The 20,824-nt window shown below is 36.2% G+C and overlaps 1 protein-coding gene across 4 annotated transcripts in view; it reads left to right on the top strand.

The window, feature by feature from the left end:
- GLMN (glomulin, FKBP associated protein) overlaps nucleotides 1-20,824 on the top strand; it is a 35,958-nt gene that overhangs the window by 6,055 nt on the left and 9,079 nt on the right. For 3 of the 4 annotated variants that reach the window (XM_053214440.1, XM_015064431.3, XM_027058605.2), the window contains exons 4-15: nucleotides 934-1,050; nucleotides 2,204-2,312; nucleotides 3,490-3,736; nucleotides 5,238-5,340; nucleotides 12,498-12,685; nucleotides 15,017-15,070; nucleotides 16,467-16,497; nucleotides 16,584-16,673; nucleotides 17,580-17,621; nucleotides 18,326-18,399; nucleotides 19,604-19,688; nucleotides 20,165-20,274. In XM_053214440.1, the coding sequence (XP_053070415.1) occupies nucleotides 934-1,050; nucleotides 2,204-2,312; nucleotides 3,490-3,736; nucleotides 5,238-5,340; nucleotides 12,498-12,685; nucleotides 15,017-15,070; nucleotides 16,467-16,497; nucleotides 16,584-16,673; nucleotides 17,580-17,621; nucleotides 18,326-18,399; nucleotides 19,604-19,688; nucleotides 20,165-20,274 (1,250 nt within the window). The remainder of the gene's footprint in view (nucleotides 1-933; nucleotides 1,051-2,203; nucleotides 2,313-3,489; nucleotides 3,737-5,237; nucleotides 5,341-12,497; nucleotides 12,686-15,016; nucleotides 15,071-16,466; nucleotides 16,498-16,583; nucleotides 16,674-17,579; nucleotides 17,622-18,325; nucleotides 18,400-19,603; nucleotides 19,689-20,164; nucleotides 20,275-20,824) is intronic. The other variant, XM_015064432.3, reaches the window with a different exon arrangement.

Raw genomic sequence — 20,824 nt, 5'->3', positions numbered from 1 at the left:
ACTTGACATATAGTAGTATATTCTTGATAAAATACTGATGAGTTGAAGTAAAATCAAGCCAGAGAAGTGGAGTACATTGTTGATAGTTCTGAAAATAGTAGTTGTGATAGTGAATGTGAATCACTAATTAAAAAGGTAAACTTTTATTTATGTGATAAGCACTCTGGAATATCTTGAAAAGAAAAAGCAACTTGCTTTCAAAGCAAGTTGCTTTGAAAAGAAGCAACTTGTGGGGCGCCTGGATGGCTCAGTCGGTTAAGCGTCTGACTTTGGCTCAGATCATGATCTCACGGTTCGTGAGTTCGAGCCCCATGTCAGGCTCTGTGCTGACAGCTCAGAGCCTGGAGCCTGCTTCAGATTCTGTGTCTCGCTCTCTCTCTGCCCCTCCCCCGCTCACACTCTGTCTCTCTCTCTCACAAATGAACATTAAAAAATTTAAAAAAGAAAAATAGAAGCAACTTTTATGTAGAAGAAAAATTAACTGAGGTGGCATCCCCTTCTTTTTACATAAGTTACATAATTATAACATGTTTGCATATTTTTCAAGGAACTTTATTTAAAAGGTTCATGAGCATTGGGTGGATTTCTTTATGAATTAGGAGAGCAAAATTCTCCATGAAAATTAAGTATTTGCTTATATTAAATAAATTAACTCTCTTGTTAGAAATAGAAGACCTATTTCAATCATGAACTTGCCTGATTTAAAGTAAATGCCCATTCACATTTCTTCAGTGAAAGTATTAAAAAAAACTATTTTAAAATGTTGTATTTGCTAGCAGCGAACCCCAAGAAGTCCCTGGTGAAATGCTGTAGACTTCATTTGTCTCATCTTAGCTCTTCAGCGGGAATTCTCAGCTCCTTCAAGATCAGAAAGCTCAGTGTAAGAGTCCTATAGATGGCAGTATTTGCTTTACTCTGAAAATGTTTTTACAGGTCATCATCAATAATATGGGCTGGAATCTTGTTGGTCCTGTTGTTCGATGTCTTTTGTGGAATAAGGAAGATGAGAAAAGAAAACATTATTTTCTGATGCTTGATTTATTGGTAAAGGTAAGTTAAGAAAATTAGGTTCTCTTTGTCACAATAGCCAGCAGTATTTTGTAATTCCCTTTAATGTTTAATGCTTATTTGGGGTGACAAAGCTTTTAGTTAATGAAAATATAGGAGGGGACTCTTTGGAGAAAAGGCCCAATCTTATTGATTGGATGAGCAAATCCATTTCCGTTTTTCCAAATTTCTGGGTAGAATTATCTAACCTCATCTCAGACCCACTGATTCAGAATCTCGAAGAAGATACCTAAAAATTCTATTTTTAATAAGTAGCTTATTGTATAGATATGGAATTCAAGGTTTAGAGAGGCAATTCAAGGCCACACTGTTCTTTTAGCAACATTGCAACTAGCAAATGCCAATGCTCTTTTCTCTGTGGTATGTTCTCTAAAAGGATATAAAAAACCTAGAATGCAAGTGATAATGGTGGACATGGTAATAGGATGCAAATTAGTTGTGACCAACAACCTTAGAGACCCTTGGGGAAAGGTTGTTAGAGTTAAAAGTAAAAAATGATGGTAAAGAAAGATAAATTCTAAGGAAAAGGACGTTGTAAGAGTCTACTTAGAGATCACTGCAAATAAAAATATATACAGTACTTGGAAAGAGGAAACCCCATCTAGATAGTAGTTATTAACAATGAGGACTTTAATAAAAAAAAAAAAAAAGGCAAGTGAGGTGATTATGGCTAGTCAGAAGACAATGCAAAGTTTCATCTGTTCAGGAAGGACAAAAAAGACTGCACTCAGAAATACCCTGGCAGGGTGAGATAGAAAGGCCCCACTTGCTGGAAGCCTGAGAAACTACTATAGTATCCTTCAGAGTAGACGGGCAAATATCAAAAGAAACTGAAGTCTGGTAATCAAGTTCTTCCTTCTCCCTGTTTTTCTGACTTCTCCTTTAGCAAGGAATTTAAGTCTCCAAAAGGTAGTTGTCTATTAAGAGACTCATTCTTGCTTCTTTTTAGTTTTATAGTGATTTGACAGTCAGATTCTATGTTTTGCTCGTGTATTTTTTTAAGTTATATGAGGTGTTGTACTGTTAAGCAAAAATAATGGTATTTTCTCAGTATATGCTGCCTTTTAAAACTAGTAATCATGTGGCTTTAAATACAACTTGTATTAAACAGGTTCAATTGTGAATATTTTTATAGTTATGTAATCCAAAGGAATTATTGTTGGGTTTGCTTGAACTGATTGAAGAGCCCTCTGGAAAACAGATATCTCAGATAATTCTTCTTTTACTTCAGCCATTACAAACAGGTAATGAGTATTTTGATATCTAAGAGTTTCTTGTTTTATCTGTGTTAAGTTCTTGATACTACTCTAAAATGTCAGTACTATATCAAAGTAAAATTTATGACTAATTATTGAGTACTCTGCTTAAACTAGCAATAGCAGTGCCTGTTTGAATCCTGCTGCCTATAGAAAGATGACAATACCGGCACAGACGGTACCCAGAATAGATTTTGTTGAATGTCATGCTATTTTCAGGGACTGTGTTGTAATCTGTAGCTTTTTGCCTAATCTTCCTATCTGCAACTTATATCTAGAAATTTCCCTGTAAACATATTTAAAGGATTGCCTCTATGATGTCTGCAGTACTCATTCTGTTAGCATTGTGATAGGTCGTGTATCTTGGTTAAAAACCGTATCACGCGGGGCATTGCTCATCCTCTGTCTTGGGAAGTTGAGGCTGGGAATAGCAAAGGTGCTGCTGAATGAAACAAGTGAAGAAAAGTCTTTATGGTTGAGTGCAGTAACATTATTGTTAAGCAATGGACCTTAGCATCCAGAGCAGACAGTATCCATGAGCTGAGACCACTTCTTCATTTTATGACTTACATATAGCTCAGAATCTGATAGAAGGACCCAGAGTCAGAAGTTAGAGTAAATCCATTTTAAATGAGAATAAAGCAGCTGTGTACCACTTGAAATACTCAAAATCTCCTAGAAAGGAAAATCTAATAATACTACCTCTCATTTTTACAGTGCTTTATATTTTATAAATATATTTCTTTGTATTTCTTTCTCTTATTTGATACTTAGAATGACCAAAAAATGTGGAACGAAGTGTTTCTGCCTTAACCATGTAAACTCTTAGAAACATACTTAAACATGGCATCTATTGTAAGGTGCCATGATGGTAAGATGCTCCAATATTTCATACACCACTAAGAAGGAAAAAAAAAAACTACCAATTAAGCTATGTTATCCTGATTTCAGAGTTGTTACCATATATTTTTTTATTATTTGAATTTATTTAAATTCAAGTTGGTTAACATACAGTGTAGTATTGGTTTCAGGAGAAGAACCCAGTGATCATCGTTACAATATTTTTTTTTAAAAAGTGTGTTATAATTCTGTGTTTACTGGACTTGTCCCATGTTTAGCATACTTAATGGAGCTACCTCAAGTCACAACTTGGTCTCTGTTTTAGTGATTCAGAAACTTCGTAACAACAAGGCATATTCAGTTGGATTAGCGCTGTCCACTCTTTGGAGTCAGCTATCTCTCCTTCCTGTTCCATATTCAAAAGAACAAATACAAACAGATGACTATGGCCTTTGTCAGTGTTGCAAGGCCTTAATAGAATTCACTAAGCCTTTTGTGGAAGAAGTCATTAATGACAAAGAAAACTCAGTGGAAAGTGAAAATGAAAAGTTAAAGGATGAATTACTGAAATTGTAAGTATATTTTTTGGTAACATTTCACAATGGAATTAAGTAATTGATAGCTCAGTTAATTTATATTTCTTTGTTTTATTTTTTTGCCTTGGATGTAGATGTCTAGTTTCAGATTTTGAATTTTAGAAAATTATGGGGTTCAGTGGTCCATGCCTCATTAAATGCCATGTTCTACATTTTTAAAAATTAAAAACCCAAATCCATTTGTTTAATTTACTTGATATTCTTCTTTGACTTGGCTTTACTCATCATAGCAAGTGAATAATAAAATCGGGGGAAATAGGTGTAGCTAAAGAATCTGGTCTTTCTGTGGGGGAATTATGTTTTTGCTCTCCCTTTGAAAGCAACAGAAGCAGCACCAGACAGTTAAACATCCAACTTGACCACAAAAACGGTAAGAGTACCCAATAGCATTCAATCTGGGGGGCACTATAGACTAAACATGCACTGTTCAGTATGGCTATCAAGCACTTGACATATGGCTATTCCAAATTAAGATGTTCTCTAAGTATAAAATGCTCCCTGCATTTTGAAGACTTGTTATAAAAAACTGCCAAAATACCTCAATAATTTTTATATTAACATATTCACATAGTAGTATTTCAGATATATTGAGTTAATAAGATAAATTATTAAAATTTCCCTTGTTTTTTTTTTTCATTTTATTTATTTTTAATGGAGACAGAGAGACAGAGCACAAGTGGGGGAGGGGCAGAGAGAGAGAGGGAGATACATAACCTGAAGCAGGCTCCAGGGTCTAGCTGTCAGCACAGAGCCCGATGTGGGGCTCGAACTCATGAACCATGAGATCATGACCTGAGCCGAAGTCGGACGCTTCACCAACTGAGCCACCCAGACGCCACCCCCACCCCCCCCTGTTTTTTTTTTTAATGTGACTACTGGAAGATTTTAAATCATATATGGAGCTTGTATTGTATTTCTGTTGGACAGTGTTGGACTATTTAATTACATGGACCAATGATTTTATCTTTTAAATTTTGTAGACTAAAACTGTTAGCTTTCTATTTTTTCAGGTTAGGACATTAAAAAAATTTTTTTTTACCATTTATAAAATGCATTATTTCATGAAACTAAAGATATTTAAACTAAAGAAGTAGGAGGGGCTTAATCATAGAATAAAATTTGGTTTTGTAAGTAAAACAAATACAGCTCTATGAAAAAAATTACATTGTCCCAATTTTTCTTTGACCTGATGAAATCTACGTCATGGAGAATAGCACTGATCCTCAAACAAACATTCAGTAATCATTGATACAGTCCAGACATGGAAGTCAGTCTTACCACATTGAGTCTAGCAAGGAGTTCTCAGGCTTTCCCCAATACTGGTAAGAAGGATGTTACATCACCGGTTTTATAAGCCATTGAGTTATTGGTGCTTATGTTATTTTTCATGTAAAATTAACTTGGATATGTTTATAAAATTAGGTATTTTATACTTAGGAAATGCTGTGTTCACAGTAACCCATTTCTTACACCTTAGTTGTTTCAAAAGCTTGAAATGCCCTTTGCTGACAGCACAATTCTTTGAGCAATCTAAAGAAGCTGGAAATGATCCTTTAAGATGTTTTGCATCTGAAATAATAGTAAGTACAGCTAACTTAATCTGCCATAAAATCTGCTATAATTTAAAATGTTGTCCTGCTATATTCTCATGTACTGCATGTGGTCATGTACGTTGATACGTTATTAATTAGGCAATATGTATTTTTTGTAGAACACAGATAAAAAGATGGAAGATAAACATCAATAATATTATTTAGGTAATGAAATTAACACCTTCTAGACTTTGCTTTTATATTTATAAATAAATTTATACATATATGTAAATAATTTTTTAGAAGAGTCTATCTACATACCCTTTTGGAATGTACTTTATTTCTCTTAGCATATTATGAATAATTTTCCATTGTCTTTCCCTTGCATAATATGTTTGACCTGGGCCATCTAATTCAACACTTAGGTTTTCTCCAGTTTTTCATTATTATAGAACAATTCCAGTTTTCTTTTGTTAACTGTTAAGTCTGTGATAAGTATCCTTTTAACGAAATCTTTATATATTTCTTTAGTTGTTTTCTTAAAGTCAATTCCTAGAAGTAGAATTTCTGTGCCAAAGGATATCCTCAGTTTTAAGGGTCATGATAAATATTTTCAAAATACCTCCAGAAATAAGTAAATTTCATTTGAAAAGTAATTTGGCTTAATGTATCCAGTATTTTTAAGTGTGCTGAGATTCTTTATTAGGGAACTAATGTGAAATATGGAAAAATATGTACTTGAGATTGATAGTCATGAATTTCAGGTTAGAGCAGCCACTGTGGTTGTGGGTTTTCTTCAGCTATGTTCAGCTGTATGATGGTAGGTGCAACATAGGAAGAAAGTGGATTTAAATAGGTCAGGTTTTGAGAACTGTGGGAGTTCTACAAAGCAAGAGAGAGGAAATGGCATTGAGCACGTATGCAGGGAAGTGACTGTGACGCACAGTAGAATTTAAGCTGAGTAAGGAGGGAAGTTAGGATATACTAAATGTGAGAGACAGTGAATAGATGATGGGATCACTGGATTGTAGGTCCTGGTGTGACTGACAAGTTGTCAGAGCTAGGTTACTAAAGGGAATGACCTGAAAAGATTGGAGGTTAAAGAACAGGATGCTTGCAGTTACACTGTGGAAAAGTTAGTTATTAATAATGTCTGGGGTATGACCATGGAGTGAGTGTTCTTAGGAGAAGTAGAGGCTGAAATCATTGGACCAAAGTGAAGTACCTGAGATTCCAGGATATTAGAAGATCTTTGGTTGTACATTTAAGTTACACAGAATTATGATTAAGAATAATGTCAGAAACCCAATTAATGGTGTGACCTTGGGGTAGATCTAATACAGTCATATGAAATAAGTTTCAAAGGGGTTGAAGAGAGGGGTTTTAAAGAGGAAGGGGGAGAATGGCCTAGAAATAGCAAGGAGAACAGGTATTTTACTTCCAGGCTTGATATAGTGGATATGGGTGAAAAAATAACAACCTGTGAGAGGTTTTCAGACAAAGTAGTTGTTGTCAGAGGAGTCAGGTTACCTTTAGAGCAAAAGAGGTAAGAGACCATTTCAAGAAGAATGAATTTTGCTGATAACTGTAAGTTCCACAGGTCATACCTGAAGGGTATCTGAAATCTAAGAGGTAGGAGAAGGGTTTCAAAGAGGAGATGTCAGAAATGTAGGGGAACTAGATTTTGAGGAGAGATGATATGAATAGGGTTATGTAGTTAATGGAATTAATGCTGATGGTCAAGATAGTAGGGAAGAGGCTAAGAGTGACATAGAAGGAGAGAAAGGGAGGAGTTTTCCAAGGAGTACATAACCGACCATAACAGGGCCTCTTCACTGTTGGCAATATTAGAGTACAGTATAATCCAGTGGATATTGTATAAAAATTACCATATATAATATATGTACCCTATTTTGAGAAAATAGCTATGAAAGTTGGTGGCTGTTATAGGATTTTAAGCCTGGGAGTGATGTATTTGTTTTGGATTCATCACTTCAGTGGAGGTTGAATTTAACAGAAATAAGATTGAAAATAGGGAGATCCTTAGGTGTGTTTTGGGAATTAGGTGAGAACTAGTGGGATCCTGATTATAGAAATGGTAGAGATGAAGGGGAGAGGGCAAAATAAAAAACTTCATAGTAGGTAAAATTGACAAAATTTGGTCATTAATTGGATTTAGAAAAATGGTTAAAACGTTGATTCATAAGTTTTGTGCTTGGGTAACTGGGCAGATGAAAGTGCCAGTAGCTGAGATAGAGAATACAGAACAAAGAACAAGGTGTTTTGTGCTTAAAAAATTTTTTTTTATTAAGGTAATTTAAAAACATTCAGAAAAGTGGAAAGAACAATATAATGTACCCCTGGTATACCCATTACCCAGCTTTAACAATTTTTGACATTTTGCCAATCTTGTTTTATCTATCCTCCTTTGTTTTCCCTACTATGGTATTTTATAGCCAGTCGTAGATCTATCATTTCTTCCATAAGTCTTTTAACTGTGCTTCTTTAACTAGTAAGGACTTATAAAAACACAACCACAATCCATTATGACATCTAGCAAGATTAGCAGTAAATTTCTTAATATATAGCCAGTTCCCAGAGAGCAGGTTTTTAAGGAATAAATTTTGAATAATGATCATACTTTGATGAGATCACCTAAAGAGGTAGGTCATTGTGAGAAAAGAAAAGGGTTTAGGACTGAACCCTACAGAGTACCAACACTTAAGATAAGTCCACCAAAGAGACCAAGGAAGAAGGGTCACAGAGGTTGTACAAGTATCACAGAAACTGGGGTAGTAGAGTTTCAGGAAGAAAGAAGTGATTGGTAGTGTTAAATGCAGCAGAGAGAACCTGTAAAGTAACAGCTGAAGGGCATCCATTGGATTTAGGAAGATGGCATTGATAATTTTAGCAAGAACAGTTTAAGTGGAGTGTTGCAGACAAAAAACAGTAGAGTGGATAAAGGGGTGCATGAAAAATGAGAAATAGGGGGGAGCTAGTATAAGGTGTTCTTCAAAAGAGGAAGGATAAGAAAGAAGCAGTAGCTAGAAGACATGAACGTGGGGTAGGAAGGTAATAGGGGAGATAGGGAGGCTTGAGCATGTGTATTTATAGACTCGAAGGGATAGGAACCATTAGAGGGGGAAAAGAGAAGTATAATGGGATAACTGAAATAATGTGGCTCGAGAGCACACAGCTGGCCACAGGAGTAAGGACACCTGGAGGAGGTAAGAATGGGTATGTATGCAGCGAAATTTATTGCAGGAATGGAATATTACAATTGAAAGGAATCAAACCCACTGGCCTCAGATTTCTAGGTGAAGGAGATCTCTTAAGAATGAGGAGGTAGAAATGGGGGCTTCAAGGAACTGGTAAAGGTTTGGAATACTGAAGGGAAAAGAAAAGAGATGGCAGAAGACTATGAAAGCATTAGTCACTAGTCTGAGCACTCAGCTGTGATTGAAGACCACAACTATAGTGGTAACAGTCTGTATTTGTGTATGATTTTTTTCTTCAACAGTAGTCAGTTGACTGGGTGTGGAAGTAGAGAAGGTGGATGGTAGTTTTTTTTCCAAAGCTGGCATTTTATTGGGTAGATGGAGCTAAAGGAAATACAGGGTGTAAGTAGTTCAAATGACCAGAAATGTCTTGGTTGGACAGGGAAAGAAGGGAAGTTAGGAGGGGACAGATAGGTAGGTTAGATGAAGGGATCACAGAACTAGAAAGGTCAGAGGTACAAAAGCAGGTTGGTAGGAGAGACAGGATAAGAAGTTATGGTCAGAAAGTGAAATGCTGGAGTTTAGTATCTAATATGGAATAGCTCCAAATGCTGACAGAGGTTCAGGATGGGATTACGTGCTGAAATGAATTAGAAGTTAGGGTCACTGGAATTTAGAAATCAAGAACCATGAGGCTGGACTGTTAGAGGAGTTACCTATGTGAACACTGAACTTTCCCACATCGTAGCAGTTGGATAGAGAAGATTGTGAGCAGGTACCAAAGTCTTCAGTGAATGTGGGGAAATGACCAGGCAGCATATGGCAGCCATATGACCAGCATATGGCAGAGATAAGAACAATAAAAGGTCAGTATCTACCTCAAAGGAAAATGTGCTTTTGCTTGAGAGTACAGGAAGAACCAAGGTAATACCCAGCCTCTACCTATACCACCCTTCCCCACTCTTGCCTCCCTGGCTGTGCTATGTAAGAGGTGTGAGAGGATGAGTAGCCTCCACCAGAAATCAGTCAGGTTTAATTAGAGCAGTAAGATAGAGCAAGTATTCTATGAAAAGGTTGAGGGTATAGGGAAGAAAGTTTAAGATCTTCTAGAAGTGAGGAAGCACAAAGCAATCAAGCAGAGGTAAAATCAGGGTAGGAGATAAAGTGAGGAGGTGCCTTCATTTCTATGCTGGAGAAGTCCAGATAAGTGGGAACACTTGAGATTGATAGCTTGAGCTGTCCCACCATTGGCAGAAGTTTTGCCTTTTTTTTTTTTAAGTTTATTTATTTTGGGGGAGAGAGAGCATGAGCTGGGGAGGTGCAGAGAGAGAAAGAGGGAGAGAGAATCCCAAGCAGGCTCTGCGCTGTCAGCATGGTACCTGATGCAGGTCTCAAACCCAGGAACCATGAGATCATGACCTAAGCTGAAATTAAGAGACACTTAACTGACTGAGCCACCCAGGTGCCCTGGCAGAAGTTTTTTGATAGAGAACTGTTTGAATGTCCCAAGGGTTTCAGCATAGAAACATGCTTTAAAAAAAGGGCCAAGTCTGCCATGAGAAATTGTAGAGTGGCAGGTACATCCCGGGTCTGAGCAAGACTGCTGGTGTGTGGGTAGATTGTGAAGGCCCTAATTTGGACACAGGTGGACCCCAGATGATCCCAAAGTAGCACTGTAGAATCTGGCTATGTATAATGGGTTTTTAAAAGGCTAACCTTACTCTGGGAAAAAATACATCTAATATTGGCTGAATGAAGAAATGGAGCTTCATGGTTAAGAGGACATTTGGAATCCTAGTACAGTAAACTTTTTTTCTTACAGCTATAACAAGACTGCATGGCTTTGAAAATCAGTACAGCAGTATATATATTTAGCATCTGGTAGCTGAATAGCAGTCTCTTGTGACTGTGGATGATTTCCCCTGGTTCTTTTTGGTGTTCTGAAATGACTAATGGAGCCATCTGGGATCAGCAGATTTTACTTCCTTGAAGGCTGGAAAAGTCTTATTTGACTTTATTATTCCCTACAATGTCAGGCCCAGTGCCTGATACTCAAGTATTTATTAAATAAATGAGTGAATATGTGGAAAGTCAGTATTCTGATTTAGCTGTTCTTGACATTCCCTTTTGACTTCTATAGTATGTTAGGACTTACTTTTTTATACTTTTTGAAAGGGAGAGCGTGCGAGCTTATGCAGGGGAGGGGCAGAGGGAGAAGGAGGGAGAGAGAATCCCAAGCAGGTTCCATGCCCAGTGTGGAGCCCAGTGCGGAGCCCAGCACAGGGCTTGACCTCACGAACCAAGAGATCATGACCTGAGCTGAAATTGAGAGTCGGATGCTTAACTGACTGAGCCACTAAGGCTCTCCTCATATTTTTTTTGTAGATGTTCTCAATAGATATTTGACACAGGAATTATATCATTTTCTAGGTAAAGAAACTGAGGCTTTAGAGAAGTTACATAACTTGTCCAGTATCTGATAGCTAATAGGTGGTAATTCCATTGGATTCTGAAGGTCAGATGCTTTCTAGTATACTGTAGTTAGGAATAATATAAGACGCATAGGAGTGGCTTTATGTTTCCTGAGTGTCTTTTTTTTCTCTACTCTTACCTCCTTAAAAAAAAAGGTAAGGGGCGCCTGGGTGGCGCAGTCGGTTAAGTGTCCGACTTCAGCCAGGTCACGATCTCGCGGTCCGTGAGTTCGAGCCACGCGTCGGGCTCTGGGCTGATGGCTCAGAGCCTGGAGCCTGTTTCCGATTCTGTGTCTCCCTCTCTCTCTGCCCCTCCCCCGTTCATGCTCTGTCTCTCTCTGTCCCACAAATAAATAAATGTTGAAAAAAAAAATTTAAAAAAAAAAAAAAAGGTAAAACTGTAGTCCTGTCCACTCGTGGTCCTCTTTCTCTTATGACACAAGAACCCTTGTGATATGAGATATCACCAGTTTCCAAAGCCTCACAGTGGTCACTGGAGCACTGTTCCTAGAGTAATCTTCTTCTAAGTAGTTAGTTTACTATCATTTCATGGTATTTGTATGTCTCACATTTCTTAGATTGCTTTCAAATACCTCAGGCACTTTAAAAAAAAATTGTGATAAAATATACATAACATAAAATTTACTATTTTAAAAATCATTTTTAAGAGTGCATTTCAGTGGCATTAAATACATTCACGTTGTCATGCAACCATTACCACCATCTGTCTCCAGAACTTTCTCATCTTCCCACTCATTTCCCTTAGGTTGTTGGCAAATTTATCTCCTTGAAGCTATAGATTGAGGTCCCCATTTTCCTGTTGGCTATTTGGTCAGGAACCACTTTCAGTTTCTAGAGGTTGTTCCTACAGACAGCCCTCTCCATAGACCCTCTCATAACATGGAAGCTTAGTTCTTTAATGCCTCCAGCGGTGAGTTTCTGACTCTCAAGGAGGGACTGGACCCTTTTTTATTTTTTTATTTTTTTTTAATAAAGTTTATTTATTTTGAGAGAGACAAGAGACAGTGCAAGTTGGGGGGGTGGGCACAGAGAGAGAGGAGAAAGAATCCCCAAGCAGTCTCCTCATTGCCAGTGCAGAGCCTGATGTGGGGCTCGAACCCATGAAGCTGGGAGACCATGACCTGAGCTGAAACCAAGAGTCAGACACTTAACCAACTGAGCCACCCAGGTGCCCCAGACTGGACTGGACCCTTTTTTAAAGACTTCTACCTGACTAATTCAGGCCCACCAGAGATAGTCACCTTTCTAATAACCCCGAATCAACTGATTTGGAACCTTAGATACATCTGCAAAAAATCCTTTCACTTCTTATCATAACAAAATCTAATCATGGGGTGGTATCTTGCCATATTCTGTTAGGTTGAAGCAAGTCCAACAGATCTCACTCACACTCAAGAGGTGAGGATTATACAGGATGTGAATATGGCACGGGAGGGTGAGAAGAACATACTAGAGTCTGTCTGCTGTAGCTTACTTTTTTTATCCATTTCAACAGGGTTTCTTATCAGCAATTGGACATCCTTTCCCCAAAATGATTTTTAATCATGGAAGGAAAAAGAAGACATGGGATTATCTTGAATTTGAGGAAGAAGAAGACAAACAGTTAGCAGACTCTATGGCTTCTCTGGCCTATCTAGTATTTGTACAGGGCATCAGTATCGATCAGCTTCCAATGGTCTTAAGGTAGGAGTTAGTATTTGATTTATTCGTGTAATTGTAAAAGGAGTATCGAACTCATATATCTAATTTCCAGCATACTTATTATTATACTAATACTTTAAATGAAGTATAAACAAAAGCTATTTTTTTAAATATTTATTTTGAGAAAGTGTAAGTGGCGGAGGGGCAGAGATGGATGGGGGGAGAGTGAAAATCCCAAGCAGGCTCCACACTGTCAGCACAGAGCCTGATGTGGGGCTTGATTCCATGAACAGTAAGATCATGCATGACCTGAGCTGAAATCAGGAGTCAGACACTGAGCCAACTGAGCCACCAAGGTGCCCCTAAACAAAAACTATTTCTATTATCATATAGTCTATAATCTGTTTAAGCCAATAGTACTCCAATAGTGAAAGGTGGTGGCTGGGGGTGAGAATTGAAATAGACATAATGGTGGGGACAAGAGTCAAAGTGTGAAACTGGGAGCGCCTGGCTGGCTCAATTGGAAGAGCATCTGACTCTTGATCTTGGGGTTGTGAGTTCAAGAGCTCCATGTTGGGTGTACAGATTACTTAAATAAAAATTTTTTTAAGAGTGTGAAACTGGGCTTGGTTTTGAAGCTTTGGGGATCGCCCTGTACTATAAGAGAGGGAACTGCTCATTTACCCATGGTGGAGGGGTGGGTATCTAAAATGCCATCATCTTTTAACTGGATTACTCTTGTAGTCCCGAGTGGTTATTTATATATCCAACCTCAATCCCTTTTAATCCAACTCATTTTCAACACAGAAAGTGAAGCTTTAAGAGTAGTCCCTTAATGTAAACCCTTCACTGGCTTTTTATTGTTCTAAAGTCTAAAAGTCTTTATATAAGACAAGCTTATATACATTATCTGATCTCTGCTTGATTGCCCTGATTCACCTTCTACCACTTTTTCTCTTGTTTACTATGCTCCAATAACATAGACCTTTTTTTGTTTTTTTATTCAAATGTGTCACAAACCTTTCTGCTATAGGGCCTTTGTATATGCTTAGAACAAACATCTTTAACCTTAAATGTCGCTTTATGAGGAAAGCCTTCACTAATCACCCAATTTCAGTCGCATCTTCCTGTTGTAATTATCTTGACCTTGCCCTTCTTTTCCCATAAAGTTTATCAAAATTATTTTTAAGATACATAATTTTATAACATAACACCTCTTGGACTTTAATATCCATAATAATGATTATGTATTTGTCTTGCAAATGATAGTTGTATTTCTTTGTGTACATTTATATATTTACTTATGAATGTACCTGGGGATATATTTCTGTGTAAATACTGCAATAATGGCTACCACTTGCATGTTCATCATGTATTAAACATGCCAATAGCTTTATATGCATTATCTAATCTTTATAATACTATGAAATAGAGTATTCTCATTTTACAAATGAAAATAACAGGCTTAGACAAGTTAAGATACCACTTAATATCATACAACTAATTAGTGGAATAGGTGGATTCAAACAGTTTTGTCTTCCCCCAGAGCCTATACTTACTTGAGAGAGAGAGAGAGAGAGAGAGAGAGAAAGCCCCAGGAGAGGGGCAGAGGGAGAGGGAGAGAGAATCTTAAGCAGGCTCCATCCCCATCACAGAGCTGATGTGGAGCTTGATCTCACCACTATGCAATCATGACTGACTTGAGCCAAAATCAAGAGTCAGATGCTTAACCGACTGAGCCACCCAGGCATCCCTAGAGCCTATACTCTTAATCACACTACCATCAAAATGACTTAGGTATGTATATTAGTTTGTGAAGGCTGTCATAATAAAACACCACAAACTGGATAGCTTTAAAATAACAGAAATGTATTTTGTCATAGTTCTGTAGGATGGAAATCCAAGTCAAGGTATGGGCAGTATTGGTCCCTTCAGAGGGCTGTGAGGGAGAATCTGTTCCGTGCCTCTCCACTTGGTGACAGTGGTTTGCTGGCAATCCTTGATGTTCCTTGGCTTGTAGATGTGTCACTCCAATCTGGCTTTATGTTCATATAGCATTCTCTCTGTGTATGTCTCTGTCCACATTTCCCTTTATTATAAGAACACCTATTGTACTGGATTCGGGCTCACAGGAATGACCTCACAGGTGGGGGGGGGGGGGTTCCTGTTGTCCCCCTTGCCCATCCCAATTAAAAAGAAAAAAGAAGGCCCTGTCTCCAAATAAAGTCATATGCTGAAGTTGTGGAGGTTAGGATTCTAACATTTCTTTTTTGAGGGGGGCACAATTTAACCTTTAACAGTATTGATGTATACAAAATTTCTAAAAATACGTGTGGGTGATATATACATACATATATATGTTGTCTGTTTTAGCCCATCGTACCTATTGCAATTTAATATGGGGCACATTGAAGTCTTTTTGCAAAGGTAAGATCATTTAGATGGCATCTCAGAATTAAATAGTGTTAAAGTAGCTCTTGTTAAAAGTGGGGGAGACTACTTCTCTTTGCCAGACCCTAATTAATTAATTGGTTATTTTATAAAACAGTGATGTAAATATGAAACAAAAATGAGTCAAAGAGGTTTTACAACAGAAATCTCTTTTAAATATTAAAATATTAGCTTCTAAGGGAGTTTCCAGTCATCTGCTTCTGATGTTTCTCCCCTTATTTCAAAAGTTGGTAAGTTAAAACACCTCTGTCCCACTGCAGCCTTATCCATCTAAGCGAGGTGGTTAATAAAAGAAATTCATCCATGTTTTTGCTTCATAGACACAATGTGAACTGCATTAAAAGGAAGGAGGTGTCTTGACCCCACCTTTTTATATCTCAGATTATTAACAGTGATTGTATTCAACAACTTCTACTTGAGGCATTAAGAATGTAGGTCTTTCTCTTTGAAAAAAATTACAGAGTAAAAATATGTGTAATTTTTTCAGACATATTTAAGCATTTTGCAAAACTCTATATGCTTTGTGTTCTTTCCTTGTAACATGTTTAAATTATCTCTTGCGATCAGTCAGGACCTTTCAGTAGTATCCTATAGGAACATTAGTGACAGTTTATCAATCCCATCTCTTCCCAGGTGAAGGAAGATTTGTAACATGGCAAATGTCCAAAGCCTCGGCCTACAAGGCAGGAATTTCCAAGGGTCTCCTGGCACAAGCAGTTTTTAACTCTGTAAATTTACTGTATTATGTATGTCTTAATGGTTTTACATTCTTTTTAGTCTCTATTTTATTCATACAATGAGAATATGTATTGATTTAAATCTTACGTTTTGTATTCTTAAGATTTCCAGACTATTTAGTCATTGAACAAAAACAACACTTTTAACTCCTTGCATGGTTAGAATAAAAACCTGGGCCTTAAATAATATTTTTTGCCACAGAGCTTAAATACTTAATTAACAAAAATTATATACCTTGAAAAAAATATGATCACAAATGGAAAGCATTTAATTATTATTTTTATATAAAAAGAATTGAAAAGATTTTACAGATTAATCAACTGGAATACATAATATCATATTATGTATAATTGGTTTCTTAGCACTTACTGTTGAAGATCCGTTGATTTGTTATACTAGGAAGTAAGCCCTGAGTGGGTAGATTTGGGTTGGATTTGGATGTCAATAGCCAAGTCAAAAGACCGATCATACGTGGATTAAGAATTTTGACTAAGTTCTTCAATAGAATTTTTCCTTAATGATATATATTTTGAAAGTCTTTTAATTTCAATTTTTGCTTTATTTTTCCTAAAATGAAGAATCATTTAAAACAGTTTAGAAAGTCATGTTGATAAATTTTAATATTCTCTTCCAGAACAGAAGAGTCTGTTTTCTCCAAAGGAGTGGTAAGATTTGTTTGCACCCATTGTAATTTACACACAGTCATTGCACAAATACAGCTGTTGACTTTGCTATATATGTATCTCCATAGGATCTGTTGGAGAATGGTTTATTGAGAATAGAGGACAACAGTTTACTTCACCAGTACTTAGAAATCAAGAGCTTTCTTACTGTACCTCAGGTCAGTTAAATGTGTATTCTGATCCTGAAATAGCCCCTTTCCTATTCTAAAATTAAGTAAAGGTCTTTTCAGACTCCTCCTACTTCCTTCTCCATATCCTTTGAAAACTCTAGTGCCATGTGTCCAATAAAACTTGCTCTGATGGTGGAAGTGTTCTAGCTATGTATGATACAGTATTAAAGCCAGTAGCCACATTGAACACTTGAAATGTAGCTAGAGTTAAGGAACCGAATTTTAAATTTTATTTAATTTAAATTAATTTAAACCTAAATAGCTATATGTGACCAGTGGCTATCATAGTTGATAGTGTAGCATCTGGTGGAAAAACGTAATTTTCTTCTTAAACACTTTGTTTCTGTAGGGACCTTAAAAATGAAGCTCCTTTACTTTTCTCATAACTCAAGTCCTAAGGACTCCATCAAGGCATGCATTGACTCATTACTAGAAAGACATTTTTTCTCTCCTATGATTTATTTTGCTTAGTACTATCTGTTAGTTATCATAGCCAGGTGGGTCTTTAGATGTTAACGAAGAAACCTGTTTTTCTACTATTTAAATAGGAAAACATGGATATTAGTATATTAACAATGATTGTTTTTAATGAATGGATTATATTTTCCATGTCTGGTTTCATTTTCTGCCACCCTAGACATAATTGTAAATTACACTTCTAAATTTATGCTTTGTAACATCCCCATTCAACATTACTTACAAAACAGATTGTACTTTGCTTCCTCAGATGTAACAGTGGAACGAAAGGCTCAGAGAAAAATTTACTTAATTTTTATATCTCCTACCTTCCTTTCTCTGAAATTTTAGTATCCATTGATAATATAGTTGTTTATTGTCAATATAATCTATTATCATCTGAATGGTGGTTTTTGTTTGTTTTGTTTTTATTTCCAGGGCCTAGTCAAAGTAATGACGCTTTGCCCCATTGAGACATTGGTATGTAAATGTTTTGGAAATAAATAATAATGAGTTAGAGTGAAGATTTTTTTTTTTTTTTTTTTTTTTTTTTTTTTTTTTTTGAGTGGGAGAGAGAGCGAGCTGGGCTGTGTGCTGGAGCAGGGAGAGGGGCAGAGCAGGAGGGAGGGAGGGGGGGAAAGAGAGAGAGGGAATATGAATGAATGAGAATCTTAAACAGGATCCAAGCTCACCACAGAGCTCAATGTGGGGTTCAGTCCCACAACCCTGGGGATCATGACCTGAGGTGAAATCAAGAGTTGGATGCTCAGCTGACTGAGCCACCCAGCTGCTCCTTTACAATGAGAAATTTTCTTGAATAATTTACAGCTGACTCTTGAACTATGCAGAGATTAGTGGTGCCATCCCCCTGCGATAGTCAAAAAGCCAGGTATAACTTTTGACTCCATAATGCCTCCTAATGACCAGAAGCCTTACTGATAACATAAACATATGGTTTGTATGTTACATTATATACTATATGTGTGCAATAAACTAAGCTAGAGAAAAGAAAATGTTATTTAAAAATTCATAGGAAAAAAAATCATAAGGAAAGTACATTTACAGAACTATATGCCAGAAAGAATGCACTATAAGTGGACCTGCACATTTCAAATTCCTTGTGTTGAAAAGTCAACTGTAATCTTCATTCAGTTTATGTAACAATATTATTTGTTTGATTCTAGAGGAAAAAGAGTTTAGCTATGCTTCAGCTGTATATTAACAAGTTGGATTCACAAGGCAAATATACGTTATTTAGGTATGTATCAAGAATGGTTGTCAAGAATGGTTGTAGTTGATTAAAAACCAAATTAATACCATTTAATTATTCCAGGCTACAGTATTTCAGAATGTTTTACATGTAATCGACTGTACTTGGAAACCATATTATAATAAATTCTCTTATCCCTATGGGTAGAGAAGGGTTAGTTAAATATTATGGACTCATATGAATAATAGTATTTCAGCTCAACTAATTGAAGTAGTCTAAAATTAAAATAGACTAGAGAGAGATTAGAGATTGATAAATCTCCTGATGGAACTTTACAGGTCAGTAATCTCCATTATTCACTGTTGAAATTAATTGCTCTGGAGTTATAACTTGGATAGGCTATTCACTTTTAAGTTAAAAGTAGAGATTATTAATTGTGCTGTTTGAAAAGGAAAAGATTCTAGCAACTCTCTGAGTTAAAGAGCAGCTGTAAAGGGCCAAATAGCAAATACAGGCTTTATGCATCACTCAGTCTCTGTTGCAACTATTCAGCTTTGCCTTTGTAGTGGAGGTGAATATATTCCAATAAAACAAAACAGGCAACAGGTTGGATTTGGCCTGCAGACTTTAGTCTGTTGACATGCCTGGTAGTAAAAATGAGTTAAACACCGATTTGGGTAATGTCAAAATGCTAGTAAGTCTTCTTTTGGAATTGGCCAACACTAGCATTCTTAATCCCATCTTTACTTCTATCAATAAGACTTAGGCCAGGTTTATGAAATTATAATTTGATGCTTATGTCTTAATACCAGTTTTCCTGTTCTGATTTACCTATGTCCCTACCAAGAAATCCCCCTTTCTTAAGCTAGTCATACTGTGTTTCCTTTTTTTGCAATTAAGTTAATCTAACACGACTAGTCTACCTTCACAGGGAATAATTTTGGGAGATTTTAGGCTATTAGTGCCCATTTTTGCCATGTCAAATCACTGCAACTATATTCACAAAAGATTCATATTTGATTTAATAGAAATTTCTTGTTGGAAAGATCCAGTGAAAATAGAATTTGCCAGTTAGAGCAATAACCACAACAAGTAATTTGGCAATTGGTTGATCACCTTGCTAATTGTCTTCACAGATTTTTGTATTTTTAGAAATAACACATGGTCCATTTGAATTTGTAAAATTTTCAGCATTGTTTAAGTATAATAGAGTCCAGGATAAATTCAAATGTATTGTAATTTTGCTTTCAAGGTGCTTATTGAATACAAGTAATCATTCAGGTGTGGAAGCTTTCATTATTCAAAATATCAAAAATCAAATTGATGTGTCACTAAAGGTAAGAGCATAGCTCAGGTGTTGATTATCTTTTTTACTTTGTGAGATATATATATTCATTTGTGGAATACACTAATGTATATCTAGTATTAGGGTATATTTTTTCACCATTTCTAGTATTTCTTTTTTAAAAACATGAATTTTGAAATTTTATTAACTATATATTTAAATTATATTAATTCTTTGAGCTGAGAATATGATTTTGTTTTGCTCTGTACTTCTGAAATATCAATGGAAACTTAAGTCTAATCTGTTTATGAATAGTAATTTCATACTGAAAACAAAGAGTGCATCAATGTTTTCAAACTGGCAATTTGTTCCCATTGTCTAGAAATAGTGTGAATGAATGAAAATTTAAGTTTAGAAACATATTTTAAATGTGTAATGTTTATTTTTGTAGTGTGAGGGTACTAGAAAAACACGTGAATTTACCAACTATTACTTAAAATCTTTCCCAATTTTTCTTTTGCTTTTCAGAAAACACATGACAACAAATGGTTTACAGGACCACAGCTGATTTCACTTCTAGATTTGGTACTCTTTCTCCCAGAGGGTGCTGAAACAGATTTACTTCAAAATTCAGATAGGTAAGGTTGACCATTACTAAGGTTCACATAGTAAATTAAAAAAAATGTGAAACCCCTGCTTAGCAAACCTAAACAAATAAGGTGTATTTTCCTGTTATGAGTTATGGTTAATTCATAAAATTACATAAAGATTTTCATATTTTAGTAATTAGATGCTATGTAAAAACAGAATTAAAAACTCCTCTTTCCAAAAGCATGACCAATAGTATGATTTTATACCTATGATGTACCCTGCATTCCATTGTACAGCTCATAAGGATTTGCAACTAACTCTAAGCATTGGTGACTGAAAACTAAGAATTTCAGTATAACTTACATAAAAGACTTACATGTTTGGGTTATATTGTTTTGTTTTCTAGGACATCATTTTTTTATTAAAACAATTTTTTTAATGTTTATTTATTTTTGAGAGATAGAGCGTGAATGGGGAAGGGACAGAGAGAGGGAGACACAGAATCCAAAGCAGGCTCCAGGCTCTGAGCTGTCAGCACAGAACCCAACGGGGGGCTCGAACCCACAAACTGTGAGATCATGACCTGAACCGAAGTTG

This window comes from Acinonyx jubatus, chromosome C1, assembly GCF_027475565.1.
Source record: "Acinonyx jubatus isolate Ajub_Pintada_27869175 chromosome C1, VMU_Ajub_asm_v1.0, whole genome shotgun sequence".
Classification (NCBI taxonomy): Eukaryota; Metazoa; Chordata; class Mammalia; order Carnivora; family Felidae; genus Acinonyx; species Acinonyx jubatus.
This window is presented reverse-complemented; position numbering and strand designations above follow the sequence as displayed.